Source organism: Musca domestica, unplaced genomic scaffold, assembly GCF_030504385.1.
Source record: "Musca domestica strain aabys unplaced genomic scaffold, Musca_domestica.polishedcontigs.V.1.1 5, whole genome shotgun sequence".
Classification (NCBI taxonomy): domain Eukaryota; kingdom Metazoa; phylum Arthropoda; class Insecta; order Diptera; family Muscidae; genus Musca; species Musca domestica.
In genome coordinates, this window is record NW_026712346.1 from 11,234,370 (window position 1) to 11,256,136 (window position 21,767).

At 35.7% G+C, this 21,767-nt stretch overlaps 1 protein-coding gene across 1 annotated transcript in view; it reads right to left on the bottom strand.

The window, feature by feature from the left end:
- Positions 1-21,767, bottom strand: part of LOC101892537 (cell adhesion molecule Dscam2) — a 216,580-nt gene that overhangs the window by 139,302 nt on the left and 55,511 nt on the right. Inside the window, 5 exon segments of the mRNA XM_059128063.1 lie at positions 5,437-5,554; positions 5,737-5,886; positions 6,022-6,183; positions 6,276-6,423; positions 10,913-11,085. Of these exon segments, the coding sequence (XP_058984046.1) occupies positions 5,437-5,554; positions 5,737-5,886; positions 6,022-6,183; positions 6,276-6,423; positions 10,913-11,085 (751 nt within the window).

Here is a 21,767-nt window from a genome sequence, read left to right on the forward strand (position 1 = left end):
ATGTGTAGGTTTTTTTTTGGATAGTATAAAGCCACAACGGATAAAACTGTTATTTATAGATTTTATGTGTTTATTCGTAATACCCAATAAATACATAAAATCTATAAATAACAATTTTATCCGTTGTCGCTTTATATGAAAATTCTAAAATCCGGAAAAATCGACAATTTTTCAATGGAATCGAATTTCAAAATAATAGTACATTCTACCGACAAACTGCGTAAGGACCTTTAAAAATTTGCCGCAAAAAAAAATCAGCGAATCAGTTGAAGATTCTTTTTCTTTTTCTACATTGAAGTGTACATTTTTTTATTGGTTTGAATTCTGAATGAATAATATTAAAAATGAAATGAGGGCGCAATACGATGTTAAATGCTTAACATCGAAATGACCGAAGAAGCGTTATAGGGTTAATTTCAAAAAGTGGACCTGCTTCTTTCATATGACAATAAATTGTCAAATGAGAACACAAAATGCAAAATACATTGGGACTGCAATCAGTCAAATACCGACTATAAAGAACGCAAAATAGAAATTCTACCTAAACATTCAAGATACCTTTAATCGCTTTGCCAGGTCATGATATGGATCATAACCCCTGATAACGGAACAACCCGATTTCAAGTATATTCTACATTTTAACCATATTTTTCGTACTAATTTTAGCTTATGTTGATAATTTAAGAAGAAACCATCTTTACAAAAAAATATCACGTTTTGGTATCACCATCATATGATTTAAGGTATTTTCGGGGTCTTGGTCACTTTTTTCATTTTTTGGCCCTTATTTGACATCTTTGTTTGTAAGGGGGAAGAAAACCTCTTCTTATAAATTTTTATTTTTCGGAAAAGTGCGCATCTTAGTCTTGAGGCTACCTGGGGTAATAAACCCTGGGGTAGAAAATCATCTTACAGATAATTATCCTCATAGCAATTTATTTAAGTATAGTCCCCACATTAGTATACCCCCAAGTCCACTTTCCCAACCAATGTGTGGTCAGAAAAGAAAATTTGGTATTCTATTGAATTTGTAACCCCCAAGAGAATATTGGTTGGGAACGTAGATTTGGGATGTACGTCTATATGAAATAAACTCCGAAATGTCAATCTGAGACTCATTCAGTCGGAAATTGTGTAAAAAACTCAAAACTCAGTTGAAAGCCTATAACCTATTTATAACGTTACAAAATATACCTTGGGAACGTTTAAAGTATACATTTTTTCAGTTTAAAATTCTATTTCGATTGATCTCTGCCTACTATACGTCTGGCACAATTTCCGACCGAATGAATGCAGGCTCCCTATTGGACATAGCCTCAATATAAATGTACCCGTAGATTTCAAGTCCAACTCCAACTGATTATATAGAACAGAAACCATCTCAATCTTAGTATTGTGCACTAATTTGATTTTCTAAACTCTTTCAATGATGTGTCAAAACCCATCCGATTCGGGCTGATATAACAAATGTTTCCACAATAAACGTGAAATCATTTGAAGATATATATATATATATATATATCTGAATCGATTTATGCATGTCCGTCCGTCCGTCTGTCTGTCCATGTATTTTTGTAAACAAAATGCAGGTCGCATTTATTATTCGATTGAGATGAAATTTTCCAAATAACATTTGTATGGCTCAAGGACAAACCCTATTGAAACTGGCTAAAATCGGTCCAAATTTAGATATCGCTCCCATATATATCTAGGACCGGTTTCAGGTCTAGTTTGGCCCACATGGCTAATATCAGTCCAAATGGAGTGAATTTTGACATTTCCTATCGAATTCAGCCTTCAAGCATGTACTTCAAATTTGGTGAAAATCGGTTCAGATATAGCTATAGCTCCCATATATATATACATATGTTTCATTCGATTTTAGGTTTCTTTTGCACCAAATAACTAATATTAGTCCAAATGGTGGCACTTCCGACCGAATTTATTATAGAAATAAGTACATTAAATTTTAAAAATATAGCTTCCATATATATGTACAGGGTTGCCCATATTCGACGGACCCATGTTTTTTTTTTCGGCCATTTCGATGACTCTTTGGGCCCATTCCAATCGACGAGGCTTGTCCGCAGGGAACAAATGCAAATCAATGCGAATAATCCGTTGTAAAGTGGACCGAGCCATGCCCAACTGCTGAGAACGGCGTTTTTGGGATGTTCTTGGGGACCTCTCAACACTGGCTCGTACGGCAGCGATATTCTCGGCCGATCGCCTTGGTCGACTTTTATATGGCCTCTTCGGATTAGAAAGAGCCTTACCAGTCGAAAATTTTTCGTATAACCGCTTAATGGTGTTCTTAGAAGGCGCACTTCTCACATTTTTGAATGTCTTAAAAGCACGTCGAGCTTTCACAATTGACTTCTTCTGTTGAATGTAAGTTTCAACTATTTCAGAGCGCTCGCGTGGCGTGTATTGGTTCATGGTAAAAATCAGCTTGGACTGACGCTTCAAACGCGGTATGTCAGTAAGCGATGTGACATCTCTGTCAAAAGCAGATGGGTCCGTCGAATATGGGCAACCCTGTGTGTTTCATCCGATTTGGTGTTTAAGTCCCTCAAATTCCTAAAATTCACGATACAAGAACAATATTTGGTACCAGATATCTGATACAGCCAAGAAATAGATGTTTTCAATTTTATAAAGATCGGTTCAGATTTGGATATAGCGCCCATATATATCATTATAGAATTTCAAGTTTATTGTGCACCAATTGGCTAATATTTAGTGAATTTTAATTTGAGTAGGGGAATTCATTAAAATTTGGATCGATTATCACAAACTCCAATAGGGTTCGTCCTCGGGCGTAACAAATGTTTTGAAGAAAATTAAATGAAATTATCTCAATCGGACAATTAATACGCCCTATCCTGTTGCAAATATATTGATCTGTTATTCCATACAAACTTAAGTTGGGGTATGACCAATATTAGTCAAAGAAATTGTCCAAAACGGTCCAATCGTTCTCAACTGATTCAATTGACAATGAACAACGTTTGATTTTCCCACATACATATAGATTTCGTCCTTTTTACAGAAGAAGTGGCAAGACATTGTCCCACTCGGCCTGAGTACTTTAATGCAGCTAGTTGAAAATGAATACCTCCTTCGTTTTCTGTGAAATATATTGTTTTTATTTATTTATTTATTTTTTTTTTTTTGAATTCTTTGGATAATCGATAATCCAAGTTCTACACTTGAGGTAATATTAGCAAAATTATTGGGATGAGTCTCCTTTGCAGAAACTCGTACAATGACTTCATATTTCGTGAGTGTTAAAATTATGCAATAATTTGCTTTTTTTAACTAATACCGATATAGATATTTTTAATAAAGAAACACATGAATGTTATTTAAAAAACAAGAAATGTTTAAATATTAAATTTCGAACTTTTCGTTTACCTACACAATGTGTAGTTTCTACTTGCAACACTTTCGGTTGCACTATCACAATATTCTTCCATTTCAAATGTTTTAAGAGTCAAAATAAACTGTGCCACCTTGATTGAATGTTTGAATAAACAATGACGTTGAGCGAAATCGATTGATAGAAAAAACGCACAGTTGTGATTGCTCACTTCAATTCAAGTGTTCGATTTACTCATGTTTTTGAACAAATCAAACGCTCCCGAACACTCACGTTTGATTTTGAGTGAAGTGATTCAAACAGAATGTTCGAGACGAGCCGATGCGAAAACGATCATTTCATTCAGATCAAACCAAACGACTACATTAACAAAAATCATGTAAGAAACCGAGTATGATTTTCTCCATACTCATTGCAGCCCTCCCTTGCCAAATTTTTTTCAATTGATTTAACATTTTTGGGTTCAGAGAACCCTTTTACAAATAATTATCAAAAAAAGTCTCACTATTATTGCCGTGTTTTAGAAGTATAAGTGAAATATTAAAACTTGAGTAGGAAGCACAAATTCAGATATATGCAGCTGAAACCGTTCTTTTTTCCTGATCTACACACCTTTTTCAGTAATGAGAGAGTGGAAAGGAATGCCTTAGTAAATAGAACTTAAACTGAAAAAAATGCTAATGAAAAGGGTTCTCTTAGAGTTTACTTCTACCACAATTGTGGTATGTTGATAATAGCATTAACAATAGCATTCAATCTAAAAAAGATAGATAAAAAACTAACATTTGGTGTAATTTAATTTTTAAACTGACTGTACTGCAATGAGTACTTCAAGTCTCTTCAAACTCATAAAAATAGAAATTTGAAATGTTCAGAGAAAATGTGCAGCGCTAAAGTTTGCAATTTGTTGCATTCCGGTTTTTGATTTTTGTCTCGGCTTAGGACCACATCCTGTACTCCCTTGTAGACTTGCCTTGCGTGCCAGGCAGTCGGACAGACAAATAGGGTGCGGATGGGCATGTCTTTCAACGGATTTCGTCCAAAAATACATTCGGTTTTCGAAATCGTTTCTTCAATAAGACACATTATTGATCTGTCACAAGGCTGGCTACATAAAACAGACAAACAAAATTACAAATAAGGTATGTGCTCATTCCAACCTCAAACCAATGGATCACAATAACTTAACCAGTCACTGATATAAAAAGAATAGATTTAAATTCGCAGCCCTTTCAAGGGCCCTCATTAAATCTGTCAGTGAATGATTTGGAGAGGAAATCCACTCACGACAGTCACGTGCCCTGCTATGTATGTGTGTAATCGTTATGTACTTGTATGTAAACGGTACATTTCACAGTGAATGCTCAAGTGTGTGTTGAGTTAAGGACGTCACGGGTGGAAAAAACAAACACACCGTTCGCACCGCTTGACTCTCACATTCGTTCACACACACACACACACACATACGTACACATCTACAACACACATTTGCTCATATATAGTGTATCACAATATTTATGGCCAGAACTTAAAACTGTTTGTGCTTAGTTTCAAGGAGGCATCGTTCTGCATAATTATTTTTAGGCTTCAACTCTAAACTAGATGCTGATACTTATACTGGGAGTGGGGGTGAAGAGGGGGAGAGGGGGTTTAATGTTTAGAGATGATAAGCATGTTCTGTCAAAGGGATATCTAAACTGTTATGTCTCTTGAACACAGTTGGAAAGAACTCAACTCAAACGTTGCCTCTGGCAACTGTTCTCTGTGAGTCTTGTGGCAAGCAGGGCGAACCTTAGAATGATGACGAGACACTACATACGTTGTCTAGCAGTGTATTTTTGTCGGCGTACTTATCTAGCATATAATGAGCAATCCACAAGCCTAAAGTTTCGGTGTCAATTAGTACATTTAGTAGAGTTGCAGCGCGTCCTGGCACTACTAGCCGGTCAACTCTAATTGCCGTAAGAAGAAATGTTGACTCCTGTTCGTCACCAATTTTGCCAAATCATTTAAAGACACTTTTTTCTGCTACAATAACAATACGTATTACTTACCGATATACCGGCTTGGGATTTGCATAAGCCACACATGGTACCACCACCGGATCGCCCATCCTTGCTGTAATGCTGACAACTTTTTCGTTCATTATCGGTGGAACCAGCTCCCGCATTTCTGTTTGAGGCACAAAGTAGAAAAGAGCAAACAAACACACACACACACATTTACACACAAAGGAATCTTTAGAATGTAATTACGAGAAATAATTTCAACTTTGTATCGGTTGATTCCTCAAAAGTTGACCCTGCAGAGAAAAAGAAGCCGTCGATGGCTTCGGGAAAAAGTTAAAATCTTACCGGTCAATTGAATTTTGCCAACATTACTGCTTACAACCGAGTCTTGTGTCAATTTGTGATGTGTTCGGCAGCGATAAATTTTGAGGGCATCCGTGCGTGTAATGTTATAGACCAACAGCTCTCCGGTCGGAAGCATATGATTTTTGCCATCTTTTGTAGATTGTAAAATGGAAGGACAAAATGAAAGCTTCCATTAATTTAAGGTCAACCATGTGCAACCCATAAAATGCGATGTTTGCCTTCGGATGGCATCACGTCACAGTGGCATGACTGCCTGCTACTTACCTCCCTCTAGCGAGGGATAAATGTTAAAGTTTGGCTCCTGTAGCCAAGAGGTCACCGTTACGTACTCCTTCACAAATGAAGGAATGTTACATTTGATTAAAACATTGCTGCCAATGAAGCCGCCTGGATTTTGTACTTCTGGTTCATAACGTTGATTTACAACTATGAAAATGCAGATATTGACAAAAGTTCAGTGGATGTGTGTGTGAGTGTGGGTAAATTTGTAATCGATGAGCTGATTTTCAAATACATACCAGCCTTAACAACAACATCACGAGAAACTATAGACCCCACGGCATTGGTTGCAACGCACCGATATACAGACCAATGCACATCCTGCCGAAATTCGTCCGCTTCAAAAGGAGGGAAATAAAGAGATCCATTTGCTAGGATGTGTCGAACCTGTAATTGTTAAAAAAAATTAAGCGTTAAGGATTATATTAAGAATCATAAGCCAGTTGTGTGTAAAGTAATCCAGAGCTGAAAACCTCTGAAAACCTTCATCATTTGGAAAGCAACACCTTTGAAAACATATGTATAGGTGTCCAGTATTTGAGCGAATATCGGGAGGTGCCATTATATGGGGGCTATCAGAAAACATCTTTAAATTGGCGGAATCATTCTATGGGGACTACATCAAAACGCGGAACACGTACGTAAAACCGTACGACATTTTTTTTAACTTTTTGATGTGGATTATGTTCTTTCTCATTTCTTATTAAGACGCTAAACTTGCATGTGTTCACATTTAATATATGACTAGCTAAAAAATTAAAAGTTTAATTCAAATGGGAGAATCTTGAGAAATGTTTATGTTAGAATTTTTTCGGAGTATATACAATGGAAGTGACAATTAAAACCGACCGGGTTTTCTAAATACTGGTAGATGTGTGGAACTTTGATAGGTAATCTCATGCAACCATACGATTACAATTTTTTCCGACGAAATATTTTGTCAGTTTCACGCCTTTTAGAGGGTATGAAAGACAAGGAAGATTATAATCTAAAAGATAGGACTAAAACATATGTCTTATATTCATTATGAATGGATGAATTTTGTTTCAAAGAATCGTTTAGATACTAGAAAAAGTATCAAGATCGACAATACGGCGTTTAGTTTTGCTGTAATATTGGTAGAAGATTATCATTCCGAATTTGGATTTAATTAGAGAAAATTGTCAGCGAAATATGTTGTTTTGTACAGAATCCATATAGCAGGTATTGTGAAGATATTGCCAACAATTTTCAGCCGGCTATTGATCTGTAAAGTCTGAGTTAAAATAAAACGTTAACGTTAACGTAAACAAAATATGGTAAACCAATAAAGGAAGACTTATTTGCAAATCAGTAATGACAAACCTTTTGCAACGAATCTGGGCCTTGTCATTTTTCAAATAAAAATTCTTTTAATATCTAATATATTTAGTAGAACATCTTACAAAAAAATTATAATAATAATCTCTTATTTTCGACACTCGTTGGCACATAAAAACAGTTAAGCATTTAAAAGGGCTTTAACATTTAAAAATGGATAAGTTAAACCTTTCATCTTTTCGAAGCGTTCTTGGTGTTGTTTGTTCTTGCTCAGTCCTCGAATGACATTTTTTAAACCTCCAGCGTAGCGTATATTAAATTTGTTATTCCGTTTGTAACTCATCGAAATAACCATTTAAGACAAAACAGACTATATATTCTTAATCGGAGTATTTATTCTTAATCGCTTGAGTCCAAACGGCATGATATAGGAAGCTAAAGTTTTGCATTGACTTGTCGATTGTCTACAGTCAGGTCAAGTTCGAATGAGCCATATCGGTCAAAATGTTCGTATAGCCCCTATATGATTGTACCTCCCTATATTCTGCAAAACTGCCAAATTGTTTTTGCCCTCGACATAAAAATAATCAAAGAAAAGGATCGAATTATAACTACCTGGTATCCAAAACCAACGTCTTAAGGCTGAATAATAAACCTTTACCCAAAACAAACTCACAAGATGAAATAAATACGCCAATAAGGCTGGCAAAGAAAATGTTTGAGTTAAGTGACAACAGGCTCCACATAAAGAAAATAAGGAAATATTACGAAGGGTATTAAGAAAAAATAATTACACAATATAAACTATAAACGACGTTTCTAAGAAAGACACACAGTAAAAAGAGCCACTCCCGGACAGGGAACACCAGAATTATTTCAGAGTACCTTTTATACCAAGACTCACTGAAAACAAATTCCTAAGAAAACTGTAAAACGAGTAACACATTCATCGCGTTTAAATCCTACGAAACATTAACAAGTAAAAAACTGTAAGTTCGACAGGGCCGAACTTTGAATACCCTTCACCTTTTGGTACGAATTCGGCAATTTTCAAAATAATAAAATCCGTTAAAAATTAGCGTCTATACGACGATGTGGACCTGCATAGGCAACTTTTGTCATAAGCCATTGGAATATTCAAATGCGAAAAAAATTCGGTGAATAAGTAGCTAAAATCATCAAAATATCCAAAATATGGAGGTACCGTTACATTGGGGCTATACGAAGTCGTGGATCTGCACAGACAATTTTCTGCAAATAGGCTGTAGTATCCATTACGAACTTCAAATACCAAATTTGAAACAATTCCGGTGAATATTGTCGCTAAAATCATCAAAATACCAAATATCGAGAGGTACCGTACATTAAATATTAAATTTGCAACAATTCCGGTAAAAAATGTGGCTAATATTATTGAAATAGCAAATTGCCGGGTACCGTTGTATGGGGGCTATTCGATATCGCGGAGCTATATAGACAATTCTCTTCCAAGTACTCAGAGCGAATTCCTTGTGTGGACTTTGAGACAATTTCACTCAAAATGTGTGGGAGGTATCGGAATATGGGGTATATACGATATCGTATTTCAATATCTTAAAGGAGTACTTAGAAGGAACTTCTTGTGTATAATTTCAAATAATTCAATTGAAAAATGTGGCTAAAATCATCAAAATACCGAATATCGGCGGGTACCGAACTTGACCTGCCTGCAGACAAAAGACTGATCTGTGCAAAATTTTAGCTTCCTATCTATATTAGTTTTGACTCTAGCGTGATTACAACAGATCGTCTTAGAATTTTACGTTGATCAAGAATATATATACTTTGTTGGGTCTATACGAAATAATTACTTATGCCGGACCACGTCTTCGTATAGCCATAATACGGTTTTCATTTGAGCGGTATTTTACGACGGATTTTTATACCCTCCATCTTGGAAAGGAGGGTATATTAACTTTGTCATTCCGTTTGTAACATCCTTAAATATTCGCCGTAGACCCCATAATGTATATATATTCATAATCAGCATAAAATTCTAAGTCGATTTAACGATGACCGTCGGTCTGTCCGTCTGTCTGTCTGTTGAAATCACGATACAGCCCACATTATTTGACGTAGAACATCAAAATTTAGCAGAACAACTTGTATTTTGTCTAAGATGGTTGATATCGCTGATTTATCTAAAAATTGGTATTTGTGGGTCATAATGGGTTCTATCTCGCACATATAACGATATTCGGTATTTTGATAATCCTAGTCACATTTTCCCACATAATTGTTTCAAATTTGAATTTAAGAAGATTTGATTGACGACAATCCTTGAAGTACAAAATTGTCTATAGGGGTTTACGTTTTGGTACGACTCCATATAACGGCCTCACCATAAACCATAAAATGAGTTTTTCAATAAGTTTAACTACAGAATCCAAACGGTCTTAGTGGTATATGAAGTTTAAAGTGAAGTTTAAAAGTTCGGCCCGGTCGAACTTATTGTTTTTTATAAATTATGCGGAAAATTTTCTCAGATATAAAGAATCTTGTACCAATTCAAATTTTTCATTTATTTTTCCAGAAATTTGTCGAAAACGGTATTTAAGATTTGTATTGTATTTTTATCATTAAATTGCCTCTAATAATAATCTAGAGCTGGTACTATGTCGGTAGCAAGCAGTTTGCCAATCCTATATACTGAATTTAAACTCTAATTAGTTCGAATCAGGCCGCCGTTCGATTTGTTAGTGCATAGGGGAAATATCTAAATTTTATATATTCGACTTATTTTTCTATCAGTACTAGGTCTCTAAATTATTTCATTGAGATAACGACAAAAATCGGTACGCAAAATTTTGATATGAAACAGAAATAAAAGATGACAAAATTGGTATCTCTCGGTATCGGAATTTGAATTTAACCGACTTTTTTCGGTAACACAGAAAATGAGTTACAGAATTCCACTACGGATCTATGTTGAAAAACACGAGTATCCGTTAAGAGTTTTTTTTTTGAAGAGAATGCATATAGAAATGCGTATAGTAAAGTTGCATGTAAGGGATTTAATACAACTTTGGAGAAGTTTGTTAGAAGTTTCAGACTTGAAATTGTTTTATGTGTCGTCGTGATTGTGTCGATGATTTACCTTCCGTCCTGTGCTCTCCGTGCACCATGTTTTGATGTGGCAATGTTATTTGTGTCCCACGATCTGGATAATTACAAATTAAACTGTTTTCAAAACACCAATGAATGTGTCTGAAAGAGCTTCTATATTGAACGATACATTTAATTATCGCACCTATGGGGGATGGGGGGTCTCTCAATGAGTGTGATTTGTCATTTGTACGAGGAAAATAATATACAAAACACCTCATTCTAAAGTCACTGAGGCATTCATACACTTACGCCGACAGACGCAACGATGTAAATTTAAAACTACAGAATCATTTTCGAGTTAATGGGCTTTCTGGTGGGATGGGTTGCATGTGGCTGCAATTGTGGCAAAGAGTTTACGTGTATTCATGGCTTCAAGTGGATGCTATGATGATGATGCTGATGAGGATGCTGGCAATGAGGGATATCTTACCTTTGAGATGGAAGTGATAGGATTGTTTTCCTTGTCTAACCACTCGACATTTGGTGGTGGATTACCGTGCGCTATACAATCAGCAATGTTCCCCGCCGTGTTGGTGAACTCAATGCGACTCGGAGGCTCATGTGAAAAGTTCGGTCCCTGGGTGTCAAAGTAATTGGAGGCATCTGCAAATGGAATCGAAAGCAAACAAAAGCATGAGCAGAACGTTAATATGGTGATATTGTTTTCTGACGATAAAGCAGACAGAAATGCAAACATGACAAGCCAGCAGCCAGGGCACTTGCGGCACTCATATCAGGGCATCTCGATTTTTTTAAATTAACATTAAATGCGTTGATTATAGATGCAAACCCCCGATTGTGGCTGCCTTGCAGCAAATGTGGCATAACTGACATCCGCGCTGAATTTGTTGGCAGATTTCAACAAGTGCAAACATACATGTACATCACACACATACAGACACACACACATGTCTACGTATGTTTGCTTAAGATAAAGACTTTTCTTTGAAATGATTTCAATGAAGAGTGTGCCTCAGAAATGGAACATTTCCATGCAAACGGTGAAATTACGTATCGGTGATGGCAAGTAAAGGTGCCAACGTTGCAACATTTTTTCGTACTTTTGCACCCATCACAGAAATAGTTAAGACGTGGAAAAATAAAGAATGCGCTTTTTATATATGCTTTTTTATTAATACCTATAACTGTCATTGTACATTCATAATTTTAGTCAACTTTAAGCATTTACTACAAAAATACTTTAATCGTTAACAAATTTAAATTTGGATATTCAATAACAATTTTCAACAGCTTTAATAATACGTGGACGCGGAGACATTTTACTTATAAATGGCTCCTCGTATTGCAGTAATATTCAACAGATTCGTTCAATACGTATTTGCAAGAAATTGAAAAAATTGGCCAATGTCAAATTTGGAACACATCGAGGAAAACATATTTTCAGAAAACATAGTTAAATGATTTCGAAATTACTTTGCAATTAAACGTTGGTGAATATCTTTACTGATAACTCTTTTAAAATTATGTAGAAGAGTATTTACTAACTAAAATTAATTACAAATCTATATCTATAAAAGAGGAAAATGTTTGTATGTTTGTTTGTCTGTAATTTATGGATTCAAAAACCGCTGCAAAGATTTTCCTAAATATTTCCGATACACTACAACATCGTCTGAAAGTAGCACAGGCTATATACATTTTAGAATCGGAGGTATCTCCCAAAAAAAAAATAAGAATTTATGTGCACATATCTATTGATCGATTACAGATACAGCTTCCGAATTTGGAACAAAAATAAATTTGCAAACTATATTGAAATCGGTACAGATTTTCGGCCGATTTCATGTATTTGTTACATTTAACACGCGCCACATTTCAATGAAATTTGGAATGTGTGATAGAATTTGTCTATATTTTTTCGGTATTTCGATTTGATGCACCAAACACGATAGGTATCTCCGATTCCAATGAAATTCGGCATGAGTGACTAAATTTGGTGCAAAAGTAAATTTTTCAAATTATACTCAAATCGGTTCAGATTTGGATATAGCTCCCATATATGTTTTCGGCCGATTTTACATATTTGATGCACACAACGCTGAATCGGGCTTCCAATGAAATTAGAACAGAGTGACGAAATTTGGTACCAAAAAAAAAATGCCAAATTATGGTGAAATTAGTTGAGGTTTGAGTATACCTCCCATATATATATTTCGGCCGATTCCATCAAACACATATTTGATACACCAAACACGGTATGTACCTCCCATTTCAATTAAATATGGAAGGTGTGACGGAATTTTGTGTAAAAGTAAATTTTGTCAAATTATATTGACATCGGTTCATATCCCAAGATGATCGGTTCAGATTAGATTATGGTACAGTAGAAAACTATACAACAATGTAATTAAGAATAACATTATTACGGAGAAGTATGTTGCTACCTTCTTCAATTTTAAAAGATTACAGTTTCATGCCCGCTTGGCATTTCCTATGAAATTAATAAATCCGAAAGGCAAACCCTTCGTGTATGCGGACTAAATTTGTCATGTCCCTGCTTTTCTCATGGCCAGCTGTTCCTGGCATGTTCACGTGTTGGTAGACCGAGTTATTTGTTTTTTTACGCATAAAAGTTTTACAATAAATATGTTTTTAAATTTTTGAATTTGCTTTATTTTTTTAGCCAACAAATATTCGTATATACAATTTTGGAAGCAAATAAAATCAAATGGGGTAGCTAAGTGCACAGGGTTCAGCTAGTTGAATTGAATTTTACATGAATTTTGAATGCATTTTTCATAAAAACAATTGTAAATAGATATGTGGTTTTTTTCTAAGATTTGTAGAGAAATTTTGTATAGAATATTTCTTCTTTGGGCACATTCCATATAAAATGAAAATTAAATAGAAAAAAGTCCGTTAGAAAATTGATCACAAAATTTGAGAAATATTGCAGGGTCTTTAAAATAGCTAAATTTGATGAAGAATATATCTTTCAAAAATGATGATTTGTTGGAGATGTTTGCACAAACTCACACAAAGTACTTTTTCAACAATAAAATGTGATTTTAATATGTGCGAATTTATGTATGTAATATTTCCGTTTAACAAAATGGAATCATTTTTGACCTCACCAATTCTGGAACACGACGAAATTCTACTCCGATTTAGAATCTCTCTTTCATCAGTGGAAATCAGTCTAGCTAAACGACATTTTGCTCAGATGTTTTCAATAAATGTTGCCAAATATGGGGAGCTATTCTAACCAAATCAATATAACATCCATACTTTGTATGGCGGAGGATATAGAAAGTGCTAGGTAATGACTGAAGCTGATTAGGAAATAGGGTTTAATTTATGCATTACATTTAAGTAAATTATAGTCAAAATAATAAACATTTATATACGATTATGAAAATGTTGTCCAACTATTTACAACTTTTGCCATACATTGTACATAGTGAAAGCATGCTGAGAAATATCAGGAACTATGGTCGATAGACATCCAGGCCGTGTGCTGTCAATTAAAAGATAACGATTTATCCCTACTGAATTTAAATGTATGAAAATATTACTCTAAAATGCGGTTCATCCATATATTTATACCCTACAGCACTATGTGTTGGGGGTATTATAAGTTTGATTGGGCCAAAAATTATATAACACCACGAAATATTGGTTTCCCACATAGGAAAGTATATATAGATCTTCCTATCTCCCGAGCTGAGTCGATCTAGCTATGTATATCCGTCCGTCCGTCTGTCCATGTTAATTTGTAATCACTCTACAGGTCGCAATTATGGTCCGATCTTCACGAAATTTAGAATGGAGGTGGGGCTAGAATAGAACAGAACAGAACAGAATAGAACCCTATTTCTTTTGGAGATGATCGCATAATATTTATGGGTTGAAATGGACAAAAACTGAAAAAATTCCTGATTTTGAAGTTGCTCTACAGGTCGCAATTTTAGACCAATCGAAGCGAAAGTTAGCATGGGGCTAAAGCTTAGGGCTGGGCAGAAGCCTTCCATCAGGTAATATTTAGTAGGTGAAATAGGCCACAACATTTGTGTTAAATAAAATTTTCCCTTAATCGCGAATATTTCTAATACCGGCGAAATCTCAAATAGACGAACAGGTCAATTCTGACCGTTACGTAGATGCCGATAGTAAATATCGGTTATATCGGTTATAAAAAGCAAAATATATACAATGTATTTATTTAAGGAAGGGGATGTTAGCTACAATGCTTATATCTCAAGAATGGCTTGACCGATTTCGCCAAATTTTGTCAATTCAGAATGCCTCTTACCATAAAAATATAAAATCTAAAAAAGTCGCATAAAAAGATGCCTATAATGATGTTAATATAGATTTTGTAGTATTTTGCGACATTTTTTTATTTTTTTCATATTTTTTATCGCATGTGATTTTTTTCAATTTGACTTATAATATTGAATTGTACATTTTGTAATATTTTTTCATTTTACAATACATGTTGGGTTTATTATATACAGATTACAATTATCCTCACGAAAAAGGGTAGGGTTAGGCTCAGAATGGCTAGGCCTATGATTTTCAAAGATGTCCGCAATATATTTAGGGGTTGAAATGGCCCAACAACTAAAAATGTTCCTGATTTTGCAGCCGTTAAAAAGTTAACAAAGTGAATCCAAAGGAAGTTAGAGTTTAGGCCAGCGGGTAGAAGGGACCACTACTTTTGTGTGTAAAAACACTAACATTACTTACAGGCGATATCCGAAATTCACAAAAGGCCAACTTCTGGTTTTTTATGCTGATTTCATTGATGAATAAAGCCAAATTTCCTAGACAAGCAAATCATATAGATGCGTTTAAATTTGGTGATACAGAGGGGCCTCTTGCTTGTGGAGTTGATCGCAAAATATTTAGGGGTTCAAATGAACCAAAAACAAAATACAAATTCCTGCTCACGCAATTGAAGAGAGTTAAGAACAGTATATGTAGCTGTAAAATAGACCACATCAGCTAACAGCACGATGGAGTGCGTAAGTATTGATCAAATGTCCCTGGTCGAAGAGCTAAGTGTCATCTGGGCAGTGCTCTATGACATCATTTCAAAAGCGAAATCTTCCAAAATGAATTTGGACATAAGGGGGCTTCTAACATATTGTAGTGTTGTAGGGTATCAAATGGTCGGCCCGCACGACTATAGCCTCTGCTTACTTGTTTTTTTTTTTTTTTTTAGTATTTACAAGGAGAAATTCTTGTCAAAAGAATGATTTTTAATAATATAATATATATCCATATATGCCATATATTCATTGAACATTATTTTACTGTTTTAGTCTTACATCTGAATTATTGCGGTCTACAAAAACGTTATTTATTTCGCTGTTCCATCCACGCTTTCTGTTCAGAATAACATTATTTTGTAGACCAAATTAGCCTTACCGCTATATGATTACAACGCTAATTAATTTCCGGTCAGGATATTAAAAGGTTTAAGGAATTTATAAATTTTCAAGTAAGTTTTTTATTGATGTTTTGAATGCTGCTCATAAGGTTAACTCAATAGTTCCCTGAAAGTAAACAGAGAAACACTTTCCTCAGATTGGACAAACTTTGAGAGATATAATCGAATTTCGAATCCAAATCTAAAATCAGTTATTGTTAGTATTCTTTGTGGATTTTTTTTCGGTCTGGGGCCATAGATATGTCTCTTCTGTGTAAATAGGCTCGGTACTTTAAAAGTGGGTATTTTAAAATGAGCCAGAAATATTCTACTGTATCCTCCCACAAAATTGTAAGTTATAAATAACTGAAAAAGTAATTAACATCGAAATATTTTTCTTAATTTATGAAGCTTATAAATACGATTCGGGTATTCAAAAAAAAAAAAAAAAAATGTATTCTTACAAAGCCCTGCTATTCTTAATAAAAATCTGTATGGCATTACCTATACGTACATATTAAACCAGTAAGGATAAGGATGTATGATACCCTACACCACCATAGATAGTAAGTTTTCCAACGCGTAGCAAATATGCCTGTAAATATTTGCAATCGGTTGTAATTCGTATATGAAAGCTATATCTTAATCACTAAATTTTACTGAGGAATTTATTTTTGCTGTGTGTGACCTCTCGCTACAAATATCACTGATTTTAAAATCGGATTCCAGTCGGAGCTTGGTCAACGACTGTGTCAGTGATCCTGTGTATAATGCCATTGGGAACTGCTCAGGGTGAGATAAAAGAAACTGCAACAAAGTCAAACACCATAATTTTTACCTTTTTTATATGTTATTGAATCAAAGAAAAAAATGTCAGATATAGCAAAAAATTTTAGAATAAGTTCAGATTTGTTCGAATTGGTCACCTTTGGCACGAATTATGGCCTTCAAACGGCCAATGAAACCGTCACACGCTGCCCGAATGTTGCTCTACGGTATTTTGGCCCATTCCCGGCGCAGCGCTTGCTTGAGGTGATCGACACTTTGGTATTATTTAGTACCAACCATGCTTTCCTAAATGCTCCAGACACAATAGTCCAACGGATTGATATCCGGAGATTTTGGTGGTATTGTGCGCTGGAAATGAAGCGAGAAACATCATTTTGTAACCATTCTTAGGTGGCGCGTGCTGAGTGCGATGGTGCTAAGTCCTGTTGGAATGTTCAAGGTCTGCGGCCAAGGCTTTAATACATCCTCCAGCATATTTTCGCGATAATATTCGGGATTTATTCTGATGCCACAGCTGTTATGGCCCACACCATCACCATCACCATGGCCGGCCCTTGAATTCTGGTGGCCAATTCAGCTGACCTCTTCGACAAGTAAACACGATCATTTTGTTTGTTTACAAACTGCTGGACAACGAATGTTCTCTCATTGGAGAAAAAAAATCAGCCGTTCGCCACTTTCGGCCAAGCGAGCAACTCTTTAGCTCTTTTGCGTCTATTTTCTTTCTGTTGCGGTGTAAGTTCTTGCGTATTTTGGAATTTCAATTGCTTTACACCGAGCTCATTTTTCAATATTTGCCGAATGGAATATTACGATATGTTCAGCTCACGAGCCATTTTTAGGCCACTGCGACGCGGGTTTCGATCAAGTCGCTTCTTTACTTTTCGAGCCATTTTTGCTGATGTTGCTGTTTTCTTCCGTCCACTTCCTTGGGATCGGGCTACGCTACCAGTATCACGGTAACGAGCGACGGTACGAAACTCAAAAATTTATTCACATTTAAATGCTGGAATGCTCTAACGATAGCCACTTGTGGTTTTCCAGCCAAATATAAAGAAATCACACTATCACGCTTGAATTCCTTCACGAACACCTTTTTTTTTGGAAAATTCTCACCAAAATGTTTTGTAAACAAAATAATAAGCTGTCACTAGAAAAATTTTAACAGCTGTCGGACGAATGGTTAGAAATGACAGCAGTCTGAAGTTGGTTGCAGTTTTTTCATCTCACCTTGTGTTAGTATGCAGTTTTTTTAGGCCCAGGTTTATATTCGAACGCGCATCGCTAGAAAGGCTGCTCTCCAGCCGAAAAATAAATTATATTTTTAATGTGATATTGTAGAGCCTTGGGAGTGTTGTTTTTTTACAATGACTTTAAAAAAAACATTTGTTTGTCCCGTTGTAATTTCGAATTTTAAACTCGCAGATACTTTTTATGCGGGTTTCATATAACGGTGTATTCTTCATTTGGAAGATTTTAATTTCATCGTTAGTTTAATTTGGCTATTACAAATAATGGTAGCCACAAGCCAATGGATCAAACCATTCTTAATAGGTTGCTATCACACCCAAATCGTTAAACAACCTAACTTGAACAAGTAAAAAAGCAGAAAGTTCGGCCGGGCCGAACTTTAAATACTCTCCACCATTTGGAACGAATTAGGAAATTTTCAATAAAATAATATCTATTAAAAATTCTGTTAAAATCTTAAAAATGCCTAATATCGAATATCGGGGGTACCGTTATATGAGGGCTATACGATATCGTGGACCTATATAGACCTATAAAATACTCACAAGGAACTCCTTGTGTGGAATTTCAGATAATTCCATTGAAAAATGTGGCTAATATCATCAAAATACCGAATATCGGGGGTTACTGTTATATGGGGGCTATACGATATCCCGGACCTATAAAGACAATTCTCTTTCAGGGGATAAAGTACTAACAAAGAACTTCTTGTGTAGAATTTCAGACAATTCCAATGAAAAATGTGGCTAAAATCATCAAACACCGAATATCTGGAGGTACCGTTATATGGGGGCTATACGATATCGTGGACCGATATAGCCCATCTTCGAACGTGATCTGACTGCAGACAAAAGATAGATCTGTGCAAAATTGTAGCTTCCTATCTTGATTCGTTTTGACTGTAGCGTGATTACAACAGAAGGACAGACGGACGGACAGCGCTAAATCGTCTTAGCATTTTACGCTGATGCAGAATACGTATACTTTGTTGGGTCCAAAATTATTATTTCGATGAGTTACAAACGGAATGACGAACTTAATATACACTCCGTACTATGTATGGTGGAGGGTATAAAAAGTTAATGTTTCATAATGTATTCGAAATAGATTATACACTGCCCATTAGTACCTAAAATTTGACACTATTTTACCAGTCCTAATAAGGCATTTGCATGTGCGCCAGTGGAAAGAAGAATACATTTCTTTTTTCAAAAATAAACGTTGGCTCTCTCTGTGCGACTATTTTTCTATTGCGACCCTTCAGCTCGACTTGTTGGGCCGAGTTAAGTGTGTTCGTGGCTCAGCTTTAAAGAAGGAGGACATTGACGCAAAAGCTTCAATCAAGAAGAAATGGAGAGGAACAAGCGGGTGGAGGGAACGTTACATGTGTTTGGGACCTTATCTGCAGCAATGATATGTTCTTCATCAGCGTCATCGTCAGCAACAGCAGTGCACATGTGAACGAATGGGGAGGAACTCGGCATATTCAAGTATGCCCTTCAGAAATTTCAAAAACCTTAACTTTCTGCAACATTTACGGCAAAGAGGCAAACAGGAAATTGCGAGGAACAAACTTGAGTATAACCATCAGTATCATCAACATCAGCACGGCATAGGCATCGTCTGCATGAAAGTCGAGCCCCCTGTCCTCAACAGCATCATTACAAAAGATGAGTTATGAATGCTTTCATTTCAGAAGTACCAAGCTCATACAAAGCACACACACATACACACACTCACACTCCTTCCCGCATGGGAGCCACAGAGTACGAGTGCTTTCTTACTCCCATTCATGTCGCCGTACAGACAGCCTCATATATGGGCATTTTCAGCTATTGTAGCTGCTGACGATGCTATTGTTGTTGCTTTGAATTGCGACGACAAGAGGTTTGGGTGTTTGCTTACCAGTGTAATGCAAAAGTTTGTGTGTGCCGCCATCCTTGTGGAGACTCACACCACCCGAGTTTACAGCCTAGTATGTCCTGTCAGCACAAGACTGAGCACATGCTAAAAAACATTTTCGATATATTAACATTTTATAGAAGCTGGAAGTACATGCACTTCAAACGTTTTCCTCTTTTCTCATTTTGTTTTCTTCTGTAGGAAGAAGGCGAAATTAAAAATAAATATTTTTCCTATTCGCATGCAACGAACGAATGGACAGACATGATGGGCACAGTGTGACCGATGCTACTCAGTCCCGGCAAAAAAAATGGGGGTCACATGAGACAAATAACCCGCTAAGGGTTAAAGTAAACTATTTTACCAGTAAGTACGAAACAATAAGCTATTTACTAAAGTAATAATAAGCTATTACTAAGTAATGAGTCCCGGGGGCATTGTGGCTGCACTGCCGAGTACAAAAACCGAAGGTTGTAGGTTCAAGATTCGGCATATGAAGGAAATCATAATAAAATACTATGAGTCAGAAGATTGCGATTCAATATCAACAGCGCATAGAAAACAAAAAGTGTAATGCAACAAAATAGAACATAAATCGAGCTAAAGGGTTCCAAAACAAATTGTTTCTCTACTTATTGGTCGACATTTAATGAAGGTTCTTGTTGCGATTGTGTTTTGAATGCGTTCGAATGTCTTAGGCATAGCAAATGCTGTTACTGGCGTAGTAGTACTGGTACATAATTCCCCCTCTCAAAAAAAATATTGTTAGCTTCTTAGTTAACGTCGGACGTTATACACCAGATGTTATTTGAATGTGTTTTTAATGTATCGTTGTGTGAGAATCTGTACAAAGCAAAAACAAAGTTATTTTCTATATAACCATCTTTAACCCATTAACGCCGGCTCCCTTATTTGTGGGAGAAAAATGTTGAAACTTAGTGGAGGATGCCATAATGTCACTCATATTCCACGCACAAAAATTCAGCCCCCTATCTCTACCACTTGCTCGTGCAGGGGGTGGTGCGTTTTCGCACCCGTCGGCGTTACTGAGTACAATTTTAGTACTAGAAAATGTTTTAATAAATTAATAACATTGTAAAGGAAAATACATGAATTAAGTTGGAATTTTAATAAAATTACTCAAAAATTAGACGATAATATTAAAAAATAGTGAAGTAATACATGTCCCAAAGGTTGCACGTTATCATACCCTCCACCTTGGAAAGGAGGGCATATTAACTTTTTCATTTCGTTTGTAACATCCCTAAATATTTGTTGAAGACCCCATAAAGTATATATATTCATAATTAGCACAAAATTCTAAGTCGAATTAACGATGTCCGTCCGTCTGTCTCTCTGTCAGTTGAAATCAAGATACAGCCGCATTATTTGTCGTAGAGCGTCAAAATTTAGCAGAACAATTTGTATTGTGTCGAGGATGGTTGGTATTGAAAATGATATATATCCGTCTACGTTTTGGTATAGTCCCCATATAACGGTACCCGCCGATATTGGGTATTTTGATGATTTTAACCACACTTTTCGATGGAATTGTCTGAAATTCAACACAATGAGTTTCTGGTGAGTACTATACCCTCTGAAAGAGAATTGTCTTTATAGGTACACAATATCGTATATCGCCCCATATATCGGCACCTTCCGATATTCGGTATTTCTAATTTTTTTTTTTTTTTTTGAAAATTTCCTAATTCGTTTCATATGGTGGAGGGTATTCAAAGTTCGGTCCGGCCGAACTTACTGCTTTGTCACTTCTTCTAATTATGAATATTGGAGAAAATTTGCTTGAGAATATAGCAACGCTAACTTTTTATAGTAGTTAAATAGCTTAATTTAATAAATTTACAATATAAGGATTCGAATATACGTGCTGGATGTTGATAAGTCTGAAGAGTAACATAAAAGATCGAAAACATGATACTGCAACGTC